A 19,054-nucleotide genomic window follows, 5' to 3' on the forward strand; every position below is an offset into this window, starting at 1 on the left:
CTACCTACTATCTAATCTACATACTTCATTTCTAGAACAAAACTATATTTCTCATGTAATTTAAAGTTCATGGTTATGTTTGATTTGTGAAGACGTTATTAATGTAAAAACTTTTAAAGAATATAAATAATTTTAACTCAGGAAAAAATTAATTTATTTTATGCTACTAATTTATTTTATTTTATTTTATTTTTTGAAAATTTTGTGAAAAGTATGTTTAAGTACTAGAACATAGTCACTATGGAATATTTTTATACAAACATTAACTAATACTCTTAAAACACTAATTAAAAAGTTGAAAGTGATTTTTTTTTTTATAAAATATTCGTATTAGTAAAGGAAGATCATAATTTTTTAATGTATGACAAGTAGTTTCTACCAAATAATTCATCATTAATTTTTCATAAGTTCTCTTTCTGTTTGATACATTCGTATTAAAAATATAAATTAAGATAAACACTATTAATTAGGATATTTTGTTGGTGAAATTTAGGTCATGCTTAAATTTTTTTAAATGTGGTTTATAAAAGGTTAATATTTATTTTTAAAAATATAGGTAGCTATTAGTAACATCACATCAATGAAATTAAATTATTGAACTTTGACCATTTTAAAATCATTGACTAGATACCGTTGACCAGCTACTTTGGTTTCCGTTTTCTTTATTTTTCTTTGTACAAAATACAGAAACACAAGTAACTCTCCTTTTCCATATTATTTTTATTATATAAAAATGATCGAAAATATATGCGCTGTCACACATGTATTCATATCTTTATTTATTTTTAAATAATTCGAATTATTGTAAAATATTATAATTGTAAAAAAATTTAAAATATTATAATCACATATTATCTTAATTGTATGTATAAAAGTTTAGAATAAATTTAAATAGCGATAAAGTGATAGTAGAATATTTTATATTATATAATAATTATATAATTACAATTCATTTTGATGCTCATAGATAGAGTACAAGTGATTGAAACTTTTAGTATGTGGTTTTTGAAAATAAATTAACTAATTATAAATTAAAAAGGTCGTAGTTTTTTTTTAATTTTCTTTTAAAATTTGTTTCTAATATTTCAATATATATATATATATATATATATATAAGTCAAAACTTTCAAAATAGGCATGAAACTTTGAACACCCACAACTACATGCATATTGTTGAAACTTGAAAGCTTCCTTACACTGAAAGTGATGAAGAATTTTCCTTTTTTTTCAAAGGTAAAATTGTTACTAGGGCACCAAGGATTTTATGCATGCAGTGTAGTGTGTATCACAATAATTTTTATTAATTTATTATATTCTGAAAAAATAAAAATAAAAAATCAGAGTCCATGGTTGACAAGAATGGTCCCATTTATTAGCTCGTTTTTGAGGACTAGTTAATTTTCAACAAACAGTTCATACTGGGAAACTGCTTTAGTTGCTGTCACTTCGTATTCTTCTTTTTCATTTACTTTCTGTTCACTCCTTCATTCATTGGATTCTGCTTCATTTCTAATATATATATATAAGTAATATTGTCGGCTATTTTGTTTTTAAAAATTGAATAATTAATTGATATTTTCTTATATTTACACTCAAAAATTGCTATTTTTTTTATGCGTATTATATTAATTAAGCATATATTAAATCTATGTGATTTGTAACAAAATATGGAAGAATCAGTAATTTTAAAAAAATTTAAAAAATTTAATGTCACTATAAAATTGGTTAAGCTGACTCTAATAGTATTTAATATTAACTAATTCTATTAGTGTTGGTTAAATCACGTTAATTTTATCCTAATACAAATAAATTAATTTTTTTTTATTTGTATTAGAAAATACTTTTTATATCATATTAGAGTCGTTCAATAACTCTTTTATATCTAACATAAGTAAACTCTATTAGTGTGGGTTAAATAAACATTAATTTGATATTAATAAAAATATTTACTGAATTGAAAAATAAATAATAAATATGATTTTAAATTTTTAAAAAAATCATCGCATTAAAATCGGCTTAACGACTCTAATAACGTGACAATTTGGGATAATATAATATTTAAAACTATTTAATGTTTTCTTTTTCTACTTTTGTAAATCCTCATTTTAGGCGTTTAATGCTTTGAGATATAAACTAAACTATTTTAATTATTTTAAAGTGATTTTTTTTTTGTATATCTATAAGGATTTTGATTGTTGTTACCATTTTTATACATTTGGATACTAGGTTTCCAACGTGGTTCTCTATTTAGTGGAGAATTTTTTTAAAAATAGTTTACACACAAAAAAATACCACATTCTGCATTAGTTAAAATAACAATTATTGATGTAAAATATATTTTATATTGATTATGCTTTACAATCGGTGTAGAAAATACTTTTTACAGAGGTGACATTTAAATTGGTTCGTGGATCGATTTAAAATTTGAAATATAATTGATGTAAAAGTCTACACTGAAGTAGTAGTTTAATTATATATTTTATTTCTAAGTATTGTAATTATATTTATTTTTTATTTGTAAAAGTATTCAACTTCTCCTCCTTATGCTTCACTTGTATGAACTAAATTTTGTGCTCAACTTGGATGTTCTATTCTCTATATTTTACTTCCATGTAGTAGCAAACATATAGGATAAAAATAAAGATTAGATTTTGTGACTGACAAAAAAAAGTACTCAGCAGAGGAGAAAAAAATAATCTAATTTATTATTAGAACATTAAACATCATTCATTACTGTTTATATTGAAGAATCATTTGATGATAAAAAAAGTATATTGAAGAATCATTATATAAGAATGTGAGACAATTGACTCATTATCAAATACGTACAAATAATTTAATTGTATAAATTAAAATACGAGAAAAAAAAAGTATCGGTAAAAAAAACTATAATATAATAGATAATATAATGTCATACAAATGTAGAGATAAAGAGAAGTAAAATGTAAATACAAATGAAAATAAATAAACATTTTTATATAAAATGTAATTAGTTGATGTACAAATTAATTTATAAAATTCTCTCATGTAAGTTTTAGTTATAACGTATGAATAAACTTATTATATCCTATTAAAAAATTCATTAAACTTTTTTTCTTGTTATTTTTCTATTTCTATTTCTATTTCTCCTAACATATATATTAAACACTTAATATCATTTGGATTAAATATTTTTTTGTCACTGCGTACTTTTAAGTGAAAACTAATTTTAATTTCTAATTCAAACTTTAAATCTCCTCAAATACCTGTAGTAATCTCCTCAATACCTGTATAAACACAAATTTCCAGTTGATTCATCAACACTGAAAATTTATTTATTACTTATAAACTTCAATAATTGTCTTAATAAAAAAGTTGAAAGTTTGAATTAGGAAAAAAATAAATTTTATATAATACATTTACCAAAAATATATATTTAACCTAATTTATTTGGAAGGTTACATGTTTTAGAACAAAAGCATGGTATATAGTGACAGAACCATCCAAGTAACGAAGATGTCACAAATGGCGTGTCGTTTCAGTAGCGGACGTAGGCGCGAAACGACGAATGAGGAAAGCAAAGCGAGTCAGTCCAGACCTCAGAGTGTTCCTTGAGAACTTCCATGGCTTTGTCCTTCAAATACTTTGCCCTATCAGCCTGAACCACCATGCAAAGCTTCGCCATGCTTCCCATCTTCAACATCTCCTGCAAAACCACCTTCGTCCCCGAAAACTTCGCCACCATCGCCAAAACAAACACCGCCCTATCGTCCACCGCCGCCGACACCTTCAGTATCCTCTCCGTCACCACCGCGATCGCCCCTTCATGGCTCAAAAACTTGGCTCTCCCGTTGGCGCAACAACACAGGTGGAACAATATAGCCAGCGTCAGTTCCGTCACTCTCTTCTCCGGCGCTCCCAGTTCGATCTCCACCACTTCGTGAACCACGCCCGCTTCCACCATCATGATCCTGTTTCGCGTCGAAGAAGAAGCGCTTAACAGAACGTGAAGTGCTGCACTCGTTCCTTGTTGGGTCACCCCGTGTCTCAGAATCTTCACCATTGCTTCGAAGAATTCGGGTTTCAGTCTCTCCAGAACGTGACACGTGTCGCCCTTGTTGATGATCTTCTTTAGAAGCAGAACCACGTGGGATTTCACAGCAATGGAGTTTTCCATTTCCTCGTGGCACAGAATCCATGTTAAAGAATCCAATGTTTGGTCGTGGTCCTTCACAAGCTGCGGCCACTACAAGATAAAAACTAGAATCGTAACAAAACAGTTCATATGTCATTTTTTACAAGGTTTTCAAAAGCTGTTTGAGACTACTATTTTGGCTGTGTTGTCTAGCTTCTTCCACACTATTAAGAATACAAAATATAAGGAAAATAACCTTTTTGTTTTGTTGATATTATTGTATAATGATGACGATGTCTATATTAACTAGAAAACAGCATAGGGACAAGATTTTATTAAGGTGGAGTGTTGTACTATTATAAGATTTTTTCTTGCTTAATTGAATGTTTGGTTTAGATTTAAGGTTTTGAGTGGTCGGTAAAACGATGGTGTTTATTTATATGAATCTGATCACTCTTAAAGTTATATATATATATTTATATATTTGCTGATAAAAAAAAATATAAAACAGCAACTATAATACTATATATCTTTCAAATGGTATATTAGAAAGAAAAAGAAAAGGGCAATTAAGTTTCATTGTTAAATTCAGTGACTAACTAGTGAGACTCACTTCGTTCTTGGGGATCTTGACAAACTGCAATATGCTAAGAGCTTCATGGAGACCCTTTTGGATTTGAGCTTTTCTATAGCAGTTGATGATGAAGATGATCATTGCCCGTGGAACCCCAGCCTCAAGCAAGCACTTTTTGTTCCTCTCGTTCTCCGCAGCAAGAAGCTCCAACTGCACGAGGCTTTTGTGGTTGTGGAGGTCTTTGAGGAGTTTAAGGACTTGGATTTTGTGGAGAGGGGGTTTGGGAGTTGGAATGCGAACGATGCCAAGTGCAGCGTTTTGGGTGCACCAGGCTTGGATCAAGCGTCTAAGGGTGTGGTTAGGGGTTAGGTCAGAGTCTCTCGGGAGGAGTTGTTTGGACACGGGGCATGTGCTGTTCTTGTTATCGAATAGCCATTGTTCAATGCTCTCTCGATCGTAAGTTATGCCCGTTATGGCCGTAACGGGGTCCCTCATGATTTGGAGGGATATGGGGCAAATGAAGTATTGAGGCACTTCAATTTCCTCCATGTCAAAACAAAAACACAAGAACAGAAAATGGTGTGTTTATTGTGAAGGGAGAAGGAGAGAGTGTGTGAAAGGAGAACTAGAAGAAGAAGGTGTTAGCAAAAGGTAAGAGAATTCGGCTTAGTTTTATGTGTTGAATAATATTGTAGAGCTTGTTGTGCTGGTCTTAAGTCAAGGGTCCATATGCGACATATAAATATTTATGGCAAAGTTTTAATGTCTTCATTCTAAGAGTTTCGGTGGTCAAAGCAAGAAAAAGTGGCGAAGAATGGGAGCCAAAATTAATTAAAGCAAGGGGAATTAGTTGTGGGTGCTTACTATTCAAATGTAAGACATTATTATTATTATTATTATTATTATTATTATTATTATTTACTTTAATTGGAATTTGTGAAATCTAAACTTCATTTTTGTTAAACTAATTTTTCTTTAAGGTCGTGACTTGGTTAGATGGTTGGTAATTTGTGGATAGTTTTTCGATCTGTATATCTAATGTAATATTATAATATAATTAATTAGTTTTATCATTCAATTACACTCTCCATAAATAATCATCTAATCTACATTAATAAAAGGTATACTTATCCTTAACTACATGGAATGTTTTAAGTGAGAATTTTCGTTAATACTATTGTCTTGTCTGGAACATTTTAAAATGTAAGTTGTGGTAAAGGAAAAAAACTTAATTTGATGTTGTTATTTTGAGGTTATGTGCTATATAGTATGTGCCCAAAAGGGAAGGAATGAAATGGTTCTAACGATTTGGGTATGGAAGTCAATGATTAGCCAAATCAGTGGGATACTTATTCTTACTACATCTGAATCTGAGCCCTCACATGGCCAAGTTGCAACAACTGTTACTAATACTTTCTCTTTTCTTTCTATTTTTTTTATTTGCCTGGAGGAGATTCTGCTGCTATTATATGTTCTCTTTAACCTAATCAATTAATTATAACATATATTCCTTTCACATCATACTGTATTATAGGTGTCAATCATCTTTAAAATCTTATTTATTTATTGTCTTTAAATTATATTTTGTATTGAATAGATCGACAATGTAGTTTAATTATTTAATACGAAATACAATCTTAATATCTATTTTTTCATCTCAGATATTTTTTAATTTATTATAATTATTTATTTTAATCCTATATTTAGTATTGGTTTAGAATTATTTTAATCCATTCAACTTTTCAAAATTAATTTAGTAGCACTTTAAAATGGTTGCAAACACCTAACATTAATCTTAGCTGTTGCAAACGTCTCTTGAAAAAGAAAAAGCTAAAAATGAAATGAAATCCTCTTACACACATTTCTCCACCTAGCCTTCCCACCTAGCTAACGTACAAGAAACAAGTCTGTCTCTGAAAATTTTATAAAGTTAGATTAAAAAATATACATAGTCGTTTTCAAGAAAAAAAAATAAGCAAAGTAACGAAATACTGTTATCAGGTAAAAAATAATAAATTATCAAACATTATAGTTTTCCATACTATAACAATAATAATTATATACAAATTATATCAATAATATTTTCCAATCTTTCTTGGTTTGCTTTTTTGTAGGATTCATTGTAATTGTGTAAAAGTTTTTCTTCTATTTTTTTTATTAATAAAAAATAAATTAAATATAAGTGAGATATTTTAAGGATGTTTCAATCCTTTTAAAAAAACAAAACCTCCTGTAAAAAATATACTATATTATTAGTCTGAATGGTTAGAATAATTAACATAAATAGACAGTATTACTTACTATATTTTAGGTTAATTATATATATTATTCTATACAGAGTAGTGAAAGTATACAGTAAGTAAAGAAGGTTAAGTGTGTGTATCGACGTAGGTAGCTAAGTAATTAAGACGATAGGAATCAACTTTTGCAGTCACTGAGACGACTCAAAGTAAACGTTTGGAGTTTGCATTAATCGCGTTCAAACACGTAAAAAAAGTGCTTTATTCTTCATGACCCTCGTGTTCGCGTTGACCTCCACATTCCACATTTAGCTAACCTAATTTCTGATTATATTTTCATTTTTTTTTAAACCAAAGCTTGATACCACAAGTGCTTCGATGTTTAGATTCTTTTAAAAATGTTCATAGTAAGATAGCTTTTAATTTCCTCACACAAAAGAGATTCTTCCTTATATAAATATAATTATATATTAATATCATAGTTTAGAATATAGTATAGAAAAATGTTTATAATGTAAATCTTGTCCTTAACATAAGATTCATAAAGAGATAATAATAATAAATGGAAGATTATTTGTATAATTAAAAAAAATCCATAAATAACTTGATATTAGTATAAGAAAATTATTAAATTAGTTGATATTTAGTAATTATATATATATATATGTTATATATCACATTAATGGTTTTTGAAATTGTACCGGCATATATAGATTTTAGAAGAAAAAATGTTTTTATCTCTATAAAATATAAAAATGAATTTAGTTTTATTTCTAGCCTAATACCTTTTAAAAGTATTCATGAAATAGAAATCAATTTGTAGAAACCAAAATAATTAGTTGCAATAGTAACTAAATTAGAGATCATTTTAGAAACTAAAAAGAAATTTGGTTTCTAAATTAGTTTCTATTATTTTCTATTATTGTTAAATAGTTTCTAAATTGGCATCTAATTAGCAACCAAGGTTTTTGCTATCAAATTTAGAAACTAAATAATTGGTAGTTAAAACTTTAGTTGCTAATTAGATACCAATTTAAAAACTATTTAACAATAATAGAAAACTAATTTAGAAACCATTTTTTTTTAGTTTCTAAAATGGTCTCTATTTTAGCTTCTATTGTAACTAATTATTTCGGTCTCTAAAAATTGGTTTCTATTTCATGATTTCTTGTAGTGTATGGTTAGTCAGACAAAAAGTAAACTTTCAATAATTCAATAGACTTTTTCAACCCTAAACCCTAAGTCAACTTATTTTAATAATAATAATAATAAGAATAAAACTGTTGTGTTGGTGATTTTATGATTTATTTATAAAAAATCTTTTCATTGATATAATATCATCTAGCATGTTCTTAAAATTCTTTATAAATAAGTATAGGTGTATGATTTTTGTTAACATATGAATTTTGATCTACTTCTCATATATATTTATATATATATATATATATATATTATTTATTTATTTTTATCCGATAACAAATTATTGTTGTTACTTGAGATTTTAGTACAGTTGTGAAATTGTACAGTGATACTTAATATAGAAGTTTTTATTTAAAAATAATAGGACTGTTGTGGTAATGTTTTCTATAATTTTTTTTATCACCAAAATATTTGATATTGTAATGATATACTAGTCTTGTGTCTTAATTGAAATAGTAAAGTCTTTGTGCATGTTTGACTTCAAAAAGATAAATTATACTTTTACGCATTGTTTAAATTAAATAAATTGGTCTTCCATAAAAAAAAATTAAGTCAAACTCGAGTTTTATGTTTTCTTTGTTATTTTTTTAGTATCGTAAAAGTTTTTTTTTAAATTAAAAAATATATAATAATTTTTTAATTTTAATGAAATATTTATAGGATGTTTTATTTTACAAATTAAATAAATGGTCAAAATATAAATAACACGGGAATATAGCTACTGTCATATTAAATTATGAAAGTAATAATTAAATAAATATAAAAATATTTAAAAGTATGACACTTAATGAGTAAAATCTAAGGTGCTATAATCACTATATTATGCTTTTACTTAGCACATATTTTAGTGCAGAAAGGCATAATTATTTTACATATAGTATTAGGCTTTAACTCATGAAATAAAGTTGATTAATCATACATTAACACTCTCATTACTTACTTACAACTTCATAAATTATTATTTTATTACAATATTCTATTTATATTTATTTTTATTATTATACTGAAATATTTTATTATGAAAAAAATTGTCAAAAATATAAGAAGGCAGTGTCAAAGAACAAAAATTCCAATACACTTTGTTTTTGAAAAAGTTTGCGTGTTTTTCTATGGGATTCATGATCTGGTCTTTTCCAATAGTCATACAATTTTTGTTGAAAATTTAGTCCTTCTTGCAACATTAAACTCAGTGTACAATCTCAAATTACACAAAATAATAAAAAAATTACAGTAGGATTCACTTACTATAAGAAAACTATTAATTACTTAGTCTTAATCTTAATCTTTTATTTCAAATTAATTGTTTAGATTAATTAAATAATCAGTACATTTAATTTTTTCTTAGAGAATCACTAATTATTTTTTTAATGTCTCATTTTCAGTAATATATAATTAATATTTTTTTTTTATATTAGTGATTACTGTAAAGCCTGATATTTAATAATTATTTCAACACTTAGGACAATATCATTACGAAAATCTTCCTAATAGATAGATTCACACTCTAAACAAAATTATTTTTAAAAAAAATCTTACTTTATTTTGAAAAGGATATACATTTTATACTATAATCATTTTAAAATTTAATTATAAAAATATTGTAATTAGATATATTTAAATATACTTATTTATATAATTAGTTTTTTTAATAAATATTTATAACTAATTGATATTACTTACAATACTTAAATATAAAAATTTAATATAATGTTATAAGTTTAATAAAATTATTAATGTCTCTAATATTTATTTATATTTTAATTTATGATTTGTTTGAATGATAGAAAGAATATTATGGTTGATTTTTTTTCAATACAATGACATTATTATTCTTGAAATATTATGTTAAATTAAATAAATAAAAAATTATTCTTCCTTTAATATTGGTGATTATATATAAATATGGACAAAATAATTCATAATCTATTGTGTGTAATTAATGTGCTTTCTAATCTTCGCCAAGTATAGTTAGATGTGATAATAAAGCTTATGAGACTTGAGAATTGAGTAATAAGAAAGTAGAAATGGCGTGGTGAATGGATTAATTAGTTGATTCATGTATAGAAAAAGAAGCGTGTGTGGCCCGAAAGGTGTTTGAATAAATCACTCTTCACATTATTCAGTCCAAATCCAAGTCCACCTTCTTCACTCTTTGCCACACACTTTAGTTGAGTTGACACTTCATAGCTCAAACTTTTTCTCAGAAATGTATAACTCAAAATGTAATTTTAAAGTGTATTTTTCATAAATATATTTTAGATTGTTTAATCTAAAATATATTTTTAAATTAAGGGGTGTTACGGTACAATCATATTAAAAAAAAAATATGTGAATGAAAAATTATTACTAGTAAAAATATCACAAAACTTACTTCAACTACCAACGTTGATCACCAGCTACCATAAACGACATGCACAACCTAAGAATGAAGAAGAAGGCACAATACTCACAAATGTATTGTTGGAATTATAAAGAGTATGGAGGTGCAAAGAGAATTGTCTTTTTTTTTATCTTTAAGTGTTCCAATTCTGGCCCACTAACTTCCCATAACACGTACACTGAGAAAAGCCCATACAAGCTTAGCAACTATATATATATATATATATATATATATATATATATATATATAATATAATATAAAAGAAGGCACTTAATTAATTTATTTTAATGTTATTTCTATTAGGCTATTTTGTGGATCATAGAATTTATCATGTGCGCAAAAAAATTGTTAGCACTATATAAAACAATTTAAAACTCCAATTACATTGAATGGACTTATATTTGGTATCATATTATTATACTGAATTTGAATTAGTAAATGTTATACACAGTTTAAAAAATTAATAATTCTTTTTGTAAGTTTCAAGGGTTTAATTTTTTTTATATGTTACAGATAAAAAAAAATTGTAAAATGAATAGTATACAAAAAAATTAATCAATTTCTTCTTTCTTTAGGCAATAATTTAATATTATTGTCGATTTATTTATCATTAGCTATAGCAAAATGTGATTATTACATAATTTAAGAACAATGTGATTTGTTGTGAGATTTTTTTTCCTGTATATTCACCATTTCTTCTGCCACTCCCATTAATATATTTCATAATAGTTTAATATATATCAACGTTTTATTCTCTCATATATGTTTTTTCTCTTTTTATGATATTATATCTTCTGTTGCATTTATCACTTTTTATCACCTATGTATTAACATACATAAATTGATAGAAAGAGAGAAATAGAAGATGAAAGTCACATAAGAGAAAAAGTAATAATAGAAATAATATATATAATATGACAAAGAAGATAAATAGAGATATGAGAATGATAAGTGGGAAATTTGATATAAAAGAAGGGGTACTTATAAGTTTACATGCACTTGTAACTTTGCATTTTGTTTGATTTATGAAAGCACCCAAAGAAAAGTTTGTTGAGAATCTAAAAAAAGGAAGGTACATATACTCTCAAATCAAAGATATATATATATATATATATATATATATATATATATATATATTATCTTTACCAATTGAAATTTGATGACACCAACCCATGTATCCCATTTTGAAAAGTTACAAAATTAATATACAACCTCAAGTAACAATATATTTTAAAATCACCAAGCTATCTAAGAACTCAAATGGCTCTTCTATGCAAGGTATAAACCTATACTAGAGTAAAATTCCTTCTTTCTTTACACTAAGATTCTCCCCTTCAAATCTCTTGTTTAGGCCACAAAGTCTAGTACCAATTGTGCTGCAAACCTCTTTGGGTTCTGCATGTTCATGCTCTCATATGCTGCTGAAGAGTGAGAAGTGGAATTGTTTAAGACACCAAATTGATTTGGTTGACCAATGTCCAACCCTCTTCCTAGCTGAATGTTTTGGTTAGGGAGAAAAGTTTGATGTGTTCCTGACAAAGTGTCACAATGAGGAAGACCAAGAGTGAGGGAAACACCATTACCTGAAAACCTTGGTGTGAATTGCTCAGCATCAAACCTACCAATTTCCTCCATTGGGTATTGTCCAAAACCACTAGTGAAGTTTGTTTGGCTCCCCATGAAAGAGTACCCATCCCTACTCTGTCTCTCATCCATTGAAACTTGTTGTTCATTGTTGCCCTCATTCATTTTAACATCCATGTTCATTGAAGAAGCACGATTTGGAGAGGGTAGAATTTCATGGTTCCTTGCTTTCTTGGGGCTTCCTTGTGTTGATGACCCAATGAAACTGAATTGATTCTTCACATTTCTTCCCCCTATGGGTGATGTTGATGGTGAAGTTGAAGCCATTGAATTGTTCTGACTCTTAGAAACATCTTGTTTGGAACTAAAACTTTTTGATTCAATTTCAGAGGTGGGATGTTTCTCTCGTGGAGTTGAATTTTTCATCGCAGGATCTTCACCACTCTTGCTTGATTTCTCCTCAGACCCGTTTAGTTCGTGTTCTTTCATCTCCTCCAAGTACATTTCCTCCACCATTGGCTTCCAAAGCCGAACTCGAGCATTTATGAACCAATTTGAAACCTGTTCCATTTCCAATATCAGTTCACAAAACCCACATTCTAATAATCTTTTTACCATCATAGGGTGAGAGAATCACTTGCTAACATTCTTCATGTTTTAATGTTTATGATGAGGTAAGTAATAGAGACACTCATACTATACTAAGACATGGAGATACATATAATTTTTAAAATGTAAGATACGAAGACTTATGAATATATAAATTGATAATAAAATTTATGTGCACTAAGTATGTTTTAGTTTTTTGTTTGAACATAAAGATCTTTTTCATGATTGGTTCAAAATGATTTATTCCTTATTTTTATAATCATAATAAAAATTTATACAATAAATTTGAATTTTAGAAAATTAATATATTTCTTTTTTTTTTAAATTGTGTTAGACGCGTGCTAAATATTTTTTGAATTAGACACTTCATTGATACGTGTCTTATGAGTGTCGGTGTCTGATACATATGAGTGTCGGTATCTGATACATATGTTCGACACAGACCATTTAAAAGAAAAAGGAGTGTCCGAACTTCATTGACTATCATTGAGATTTTATAATTTCTTTAGTAAAAGGAAAAACTATTCCATAGTTCATGGCTATTCATGGTTGGTTCCAATCAATCTTCATATACACACACTCATTGAATCTTATTCATTCTTTTACACAATTGAAGAGTTGTTAAGTAGCAGTGGTGTTACCTGACTCCTGGTAAGCCCTGTTTGTTTTGCAAGCATGTGTTTGTCGGAGTCCTTGGGGTAGCTGAAACCAATTGAGCCCAACTTGTTTCAACACAAAGAGAACGATGGAAGCAGAAATAAAAAGTGTGAAAGATGGTATTTTGGAAGTGCTTACGGGTGGAGAAAGTGTTCAAAGAGCCAAGCACGTAAGACAGAAACCGATCTCTCTGGCAATCCTCTCTGGGGTCTCCAAGCATTGTGATGGATCATTCCTAACTGTTGAATAGCTCTCTGTTGGCGTAGATGATGGTCCACATATTTCAGCCTAGAACCTTCAACTTTAGTCCCAAAACAATCCTCTTCTCCCAAACTCCTATTTGCAGCTCTGATTTGACCTGTTATTGCATCCTTCAAACATCGAAATTGCTTTGAAATTGTTTGCAATGCAAGTGCAGTGTACGTCCTCGCAGAACCAATCCCTGCAACTTGCTCAAACGAGGATGTCACAATCTGCATCTGGTTGTGGTACTGCCTGTACCTTTGCTCCACCTTCAATTCCATAAATCAAATCAACAAAACAGTGCTACAAAACCATGTCATAAAAGTATATACAATAGTGTTGTTCATGTAAAAAAAATTTGTTCAATCACACAAAAACATGATAAATAACCTTTTTCCAAACATCATTCAACCACTAGAATCAATCTAGTATTGAAGACTTTGAGTATCGTGTATGAAATCACCATTGAAATTTTTATAACTAAACGATTCACTTCATATTATTGATGCACTGATTAATTAAATATGTGACAAATTTATTGAAGAGAAGACTAAGATGATGGTTTGATAGAATCAAGGAAAGTTTATTATCCAAAAAGACATCTAAATTTGGTGGATTTATTTATGCAGTCATCGATCAAATACAGAAGAAATAAAAAAGATTACCTCATCAAGCATGTTGATCAGCTTTGCTTTCTTCATCTGAATTTCTTGTCTCTCTGTAGTTGACAATTCAGAGCTACGTTTCCCACTTCCCTCTCCGCCGTCACCACTGGCGGCGGTTGATGATTCTCCAACCACCTTAGTTTTCTCGAAGCTCTTCTTCGCTTGTTCAATCTTAATTCCGCTGTTAACATTCACAACCTCGTCCAGAAGTTCTTGCGTGGCCTTCAAGTACTTGGAACTCAAGAGCACACTCTGAATCCCCACCACACCGCCGCCGTTGGAGGCCCCGGAAGCGGAGGACGACGATGGGAGCACCTCCTCGCCGTGCAGGCTGAGCGACAGTCCCTGAGAGGCGCGTGGGACCTCACGCGCCGCCGTGCTGGGGTCAATTGTGTTCCAAAGGTTGTACTGCATGCGCGGCAGGAAGCCATGCAGGGCGGAGACGTCGTGGGGCATGGGCGGCGGCGGCTCCTGGGCTGTGGCGGAGAGCGGCACGCCGACGAATTGCTGAGTGTGAGGGGACGGCGCATGGGGGAGGTTCAGCAGGGAGGTGTTGTTGGCAACGGTGGCGGCGGAGTTGAGAAACAGGTGGTTTCCGCCGTGGTGTGGCGGCGGCGCGTCGGAGTATTGGACATAGTCAGAGTTCATTAGTACGAGAGTTTGAAGGCCGTCAGCACCTGACTGAATTTTGGGGTTACTTTGAAAATATGTCGCCATTGGAGGAAACTTTCTTCTGCTTTGTTACTTGTTCAGACTGAAAAACAGAAAAGAAAGATAAAGATAAAAACTTCACTCCATAATAATAATAATCCCATAAGAACACATCACAACACAACGTCAAGCACACAAAAATAGCTAAGATAATGATCCCACAAGAACGCATCACAACACAGAAGAAAACAAAAATAACTAAGATTTTGATTAATAGAGTATGTGATTGCGATTTTGACTGTATTTAACTCCTGGTAACTATATCATAACCGTAATCACAATTGTATCAACAATTTTTATCTGTAATTTTTCGCAACATCAAAAAATCATGATAACGATGGCCAGAATTCAAAACCTTGTAATAGTATTATAGTACTCTTCCCCACATACGAAAGTTAACATTCAAGACTTGAGTTAGCTGTACCTTTCAGTGATGCGAATCTGGTTTGGAGTGTGAATTTTGGATCAACCCATCAAACAATTATTGGTAACTGAGCTAATTTTGTAGCCTTCTAAGATCCTGAGAAAGCGAAGAAGACATAGAGAAATGATGAATTACGCAGAAAACTTAACACACTCGATATTTAAGGTATAGACGAAACTGGTTTTTGGCTATGTGCATACTCTTTTTATAGCATGGTCGAGAACTTGAGAATGAAAGTGGTGAAAAAACTTGGAAAGATAAGAGATTTGGTAAGAGAGAGACTGAGAGAGAAAAGGGTAAGAGATAGATTTGATTATTTGTATAAAGAAATTAATGAGACTATGTGTGCACGTGGTTCATGATCGTTTCTGCACTACAACTACTACTGCAAAGAAAAGAAGAACTTTGAATTATAATGAGCAGAGAGAAAGAGACACAGACACATACATATTCTCAGCCACCAAAGCAAACACAGTAGTAAACATCATTAGCAGATATATGCATAAAATTACCAACCTGTGACAATATGTGTGTGTGATCTATGCTTCTTTGGATTGTTTGAGTCCCTTCAGTTGCAAGAGGAAAAGCTCGGTGTCAGACTCAAATCACCTGCACTTCTACCCCAGCTGAAAGTGGAATAAAAAGGAGTTAAAGAAGAGAGATGGGGTTAAAAAGACTTGGGGGGAAAAGATACCCATCTTTATTCATCTCATTATCCACTCATTTATTCACATCTTTTCTGAAAAATACATTCTTTTTTAATTTTTGAAATTGAAATTAATTCTGGGCAGCAAAGGTTATTGTCATTATTAAAGGAAAACAGTGAAGTGAAACATGTTAGTTTCTCTTTATCTCAGTGTGGCCTTTTATCGGGAGAAGTACCTGCGAACAGATCAAAACAGGGGAAGTTCTATCGATTTGACCCTCTCTTTTCAAATCACCTAATGCAGCCCTTGATGAGAAGCTAAGGAACTTTTGAAGGTAGAGAGAGAGAGAGAGAAAGAAACATGTTTGGGTTGGGATAAGAAATAAAATATTTGTATATAATGAATAATGTAAACAAGGGTTGCAAAAAGTCACCACCAGCTGAAAAACGAGGAAACGTCTTCTTCTACAAAGCTTAATTAATTAATTAATTGTTTAATAGTAATAATAAAATAATAATTAGAAAAAAAGAAAAGGAAGAAGATGATGATGGACAACAAGCTGGTGGATGGATCCAATTGCTTATTTCTCCATTAAATATCTTGTTGTCGTTTTCACAATTTCTCTGTTTTTTTCTTTTCAACTTATGTGTGCATTTTTTGTGGTTGGATGACTGAGTTTGAAGATAAAGCAATTAAATTGCCAAGGAACACAAAACCAACCACCATAACACCTACTTTAATGCTTTAAAAGCTGAAAACATATATGTATTTGTCCAAGCTTTTCTTTCAGAAATATTCTAAGCAAATACACTGCAAATGAATAGTACCTTCAAACTTTTACCAATATTTGTATGAATTTGTAAATTCAGAAAGAAGATTATAGAAGAGTAACCTGAAGAAGGAGAAAAAAGGAAAAGTAATGGGGCCAAATTGAGTGCATGCATGATGTGTGAAAGAATCATGACCCTCAGTGATTGGTCCCACTTTGGCTTTTCATGCATCAAACGACCTATATCACGCCTCATCAACAGGTCTCAAGAGAACAACTGGTGTAAAAAAATATCATATTTTTATGTAATTGTTAGGAATATTTTGAATTAATCTTCTTTGAAAAACTGTCTAAATTCATCAGTGGATATGTCGTTCTCAACTTTTTTTTTTGGAAAACAAAAGTTTATGATTCAAATTTAGCATCACTGTTTTTTTTATTACATTGTTTTTGTGGAATATCTTCCAATTTTGCTGGTGATTGATTATGATCAACAAAATTCATCCCAGGTAAGTAAGTTTACATTATCAACAAAATTTAATTTAAACTTAATAATTTATGTATTTTTTATTCTCTGACACAGGGTTCCTCAGCTTTAAAAAAGGAGAGAAAAAAAAGAAGAAAGCCCCTTATTTCAAAATTTGCCATACTTTTCCCAATAATCTTTGATGACTCCCAAAGAATATAAAAAAAGATAACCACAGAATTACTTCAACCATATATACTTCTTCTCATAAATTATATTGACTAGAATTGGAGATAAATAATTAGTAATTAATAACCTTTTCAAGTGTGAGTGAGGTAATCCCATTATTTACATAAGCATATTAATTAAATAAATCCACCAAAGACAGCAACAACTATTATTTTCCACATCCCAAAAAAGTTCTCAATCTCTATCAGTAACCCTGATTGTGCAAATGAGCAGTGACAGATCTAAGGCCAGTGATGTTAATAGGACTAAAATTTTTAGAAGTTTGGGACATTCATTCATGTGGTTTATTATATTATGTACCATATGATATTGATATTCATCACCAAAAGAAAAAAAAAGAGAGCAGTGGTAGGTGCTATTAATATGCTATACTGAGATGGTTCTGTGAATGGCCTTTTTGTAATCAAGATGTCATTCTCTTAGAGATCAATGTCAATATATATAATATTAATTTACTCATTATTTATTTTACATTTTCATATACTTTGTGTTGGATTCTTTCATAAAACCTAGTTACAACTTTTTGTTCTCACTCAACTGGGAATTAAAGAAACAGGTTAGTTTTGATAATGGACATTTTATGTAGCATGTTGGATCTTCCTAGGACACATGTTACAACCAGAACAATAGGGTATGAATGTCCTGTTACTTAAGAAATAATGAATATTCACATGTCAGAAGCATATATAGTTTTCAAGGTGTACTTGAATGTACAGAATGCATATGATAAGAATCTTTCTTCTGTAGATTAGAGCAAGAGATATATATGCATCATGATGCATGTGCTATCCTTTTCTTTTCTTTTTCTTCTTCCTTATACAAAAAAGTAGGTTTATTTTATCCTTGTGGAAGACTGAATGAATGAAGTTGACTGGTTTTGTAATTTCTGGAATATATTATTCCACTTTAAAAGCTTTTGATATTAGCCATAATATGAAGAATAGCATAACTAATGTCTCATATACTCTCATTTTTTCTAAATGTGGACTAAAGTTATTCTTAAAGAATATGTAATAAATTTTTTTCTATATTTAACTGTTTTTCATTTATACATTACAACTAATGTGTAAATATATATACACACACATAAACAACAATAACTAATAATTGTTGAAAATGATCACTAAATAAAAATAGGAGGGTTTTAGAAAACAACAATAAAATAAAACAAAAATCTCTTAAAGTTCCAATGGTTAGGTATATATCACAACCCTCACTCTAATGGAAAGCATCTCCTTTACCATTTAAATGCTCTTTTTTTTCAGCTTCACACTTTAATCTCACATTAATATCTCATGAAGCCTTGAATTTTTTTTTTTTAAAAGTCCTCCATTAAACAAAAAAAATGAAGATTTTTTAATAATGTAATAGTTGAAATTCAGCAAGATTTGTGGGCGTGTACACACAAGTGCAAGATTTTTTTTTCAAAGTGAGAATTAATGCAAAAGGAAACTTGGAAGGTTCAAATTCCTCCCTTTGGATTAAGCAATCACTTATGCTGTATAATTGGATGCATGTCCCT

At 29.6% G+C, this 19,054-nt stretch overlaps 2 protein-coding genes across 4 annotated transcripts; both read right to left on the bottom strand.

The window, feature by feature from the left end:
- Positions 1–3,273: 3,273 nt before the first annotated feature.
- Positions 3,274–5,506, bottom strand: LOC137830743 (E3 ubiquitin-protein ligase PUB24). Its single transcript, XM_068638253.2, has 2 exons — positions 4,728–5,506; positions 3,274–4,225 (listed from the first exon to the last, which is right to left on the bottom strand). The coding sequence occupies exons 1-2, from the start codon at positions 5,235–5,237 to the stop codon at positions 3,518–3,520; spliced, it is 1,218 nt and encodes a 405-aa protein (XP_068494354.1). The 5' UTR covers positions 5,238–5,506; the 3' UTR covers positions 3,274–3,517.
- Positions 5,507–11,587: 6,081 nt separating this feature from the next.
- Positions 11,588–16,870, bottom strand: LOC137830744 (BEL1-like homeodomain protein 1). Of its 3 annotated transcripts, none has more exons than XM_068638254.2 (7): positions 16,284–16,870; positions 15,918–16,027; positions 15,402–15,497; positions 14,267–15,020; positions 13,497–13,870; positions 13,343–13,403; positions 11,588–12,653 (listed from the first exon to the last, which is right to left on the bottom strand). In XM_068638254.2, the coding sequence occupies exons 4-7, from the start codon at positions 14,981–14,983 to the stop codon at positions 11,856–11,858; spliced, it is 1,950 nt and encodes a 649-aa protein (XP_068494355.1). In that variant the 5' UTR covers positions 14,984–15,020; positions 15,402–15,497; positions 15,918–16,027; positions 16,284–16,870; the 3' UTR covers positions 11,588–11,855. The 3 variants fall into 3 exon arrangements, with proteins under 3 accessions (XP_068494355.1, XP_090160469.1, XP_068494358.1); XM_090304343.1 differs by having other exon boundaries at positions 15,402–15,786; positions 16,284–16,462; XM_068638257.2 differs by lacking the exon at positions 15,402–15,497 and having other exon boundaries at positions 16,284–16,485.
- Positions 16,871–19,054: the final 2,184 nt, after the last annotated feature.

This window comes from Phaseolus vulgaris, chromosome 7 (assembly GCF_051622355.1).
Source record: "Phaseolus vulgaris cultivar YP4 chromosome 7, ASM5162235v1, whole genome shotgun sequence".
NCBI classification, from domain to species: Eukaryota; Viridiplantae; Streptophyta; class Magnoliopsida; order Fabales; family Fabaceae; genus Phaseolus; species Phaseolus vulgaris.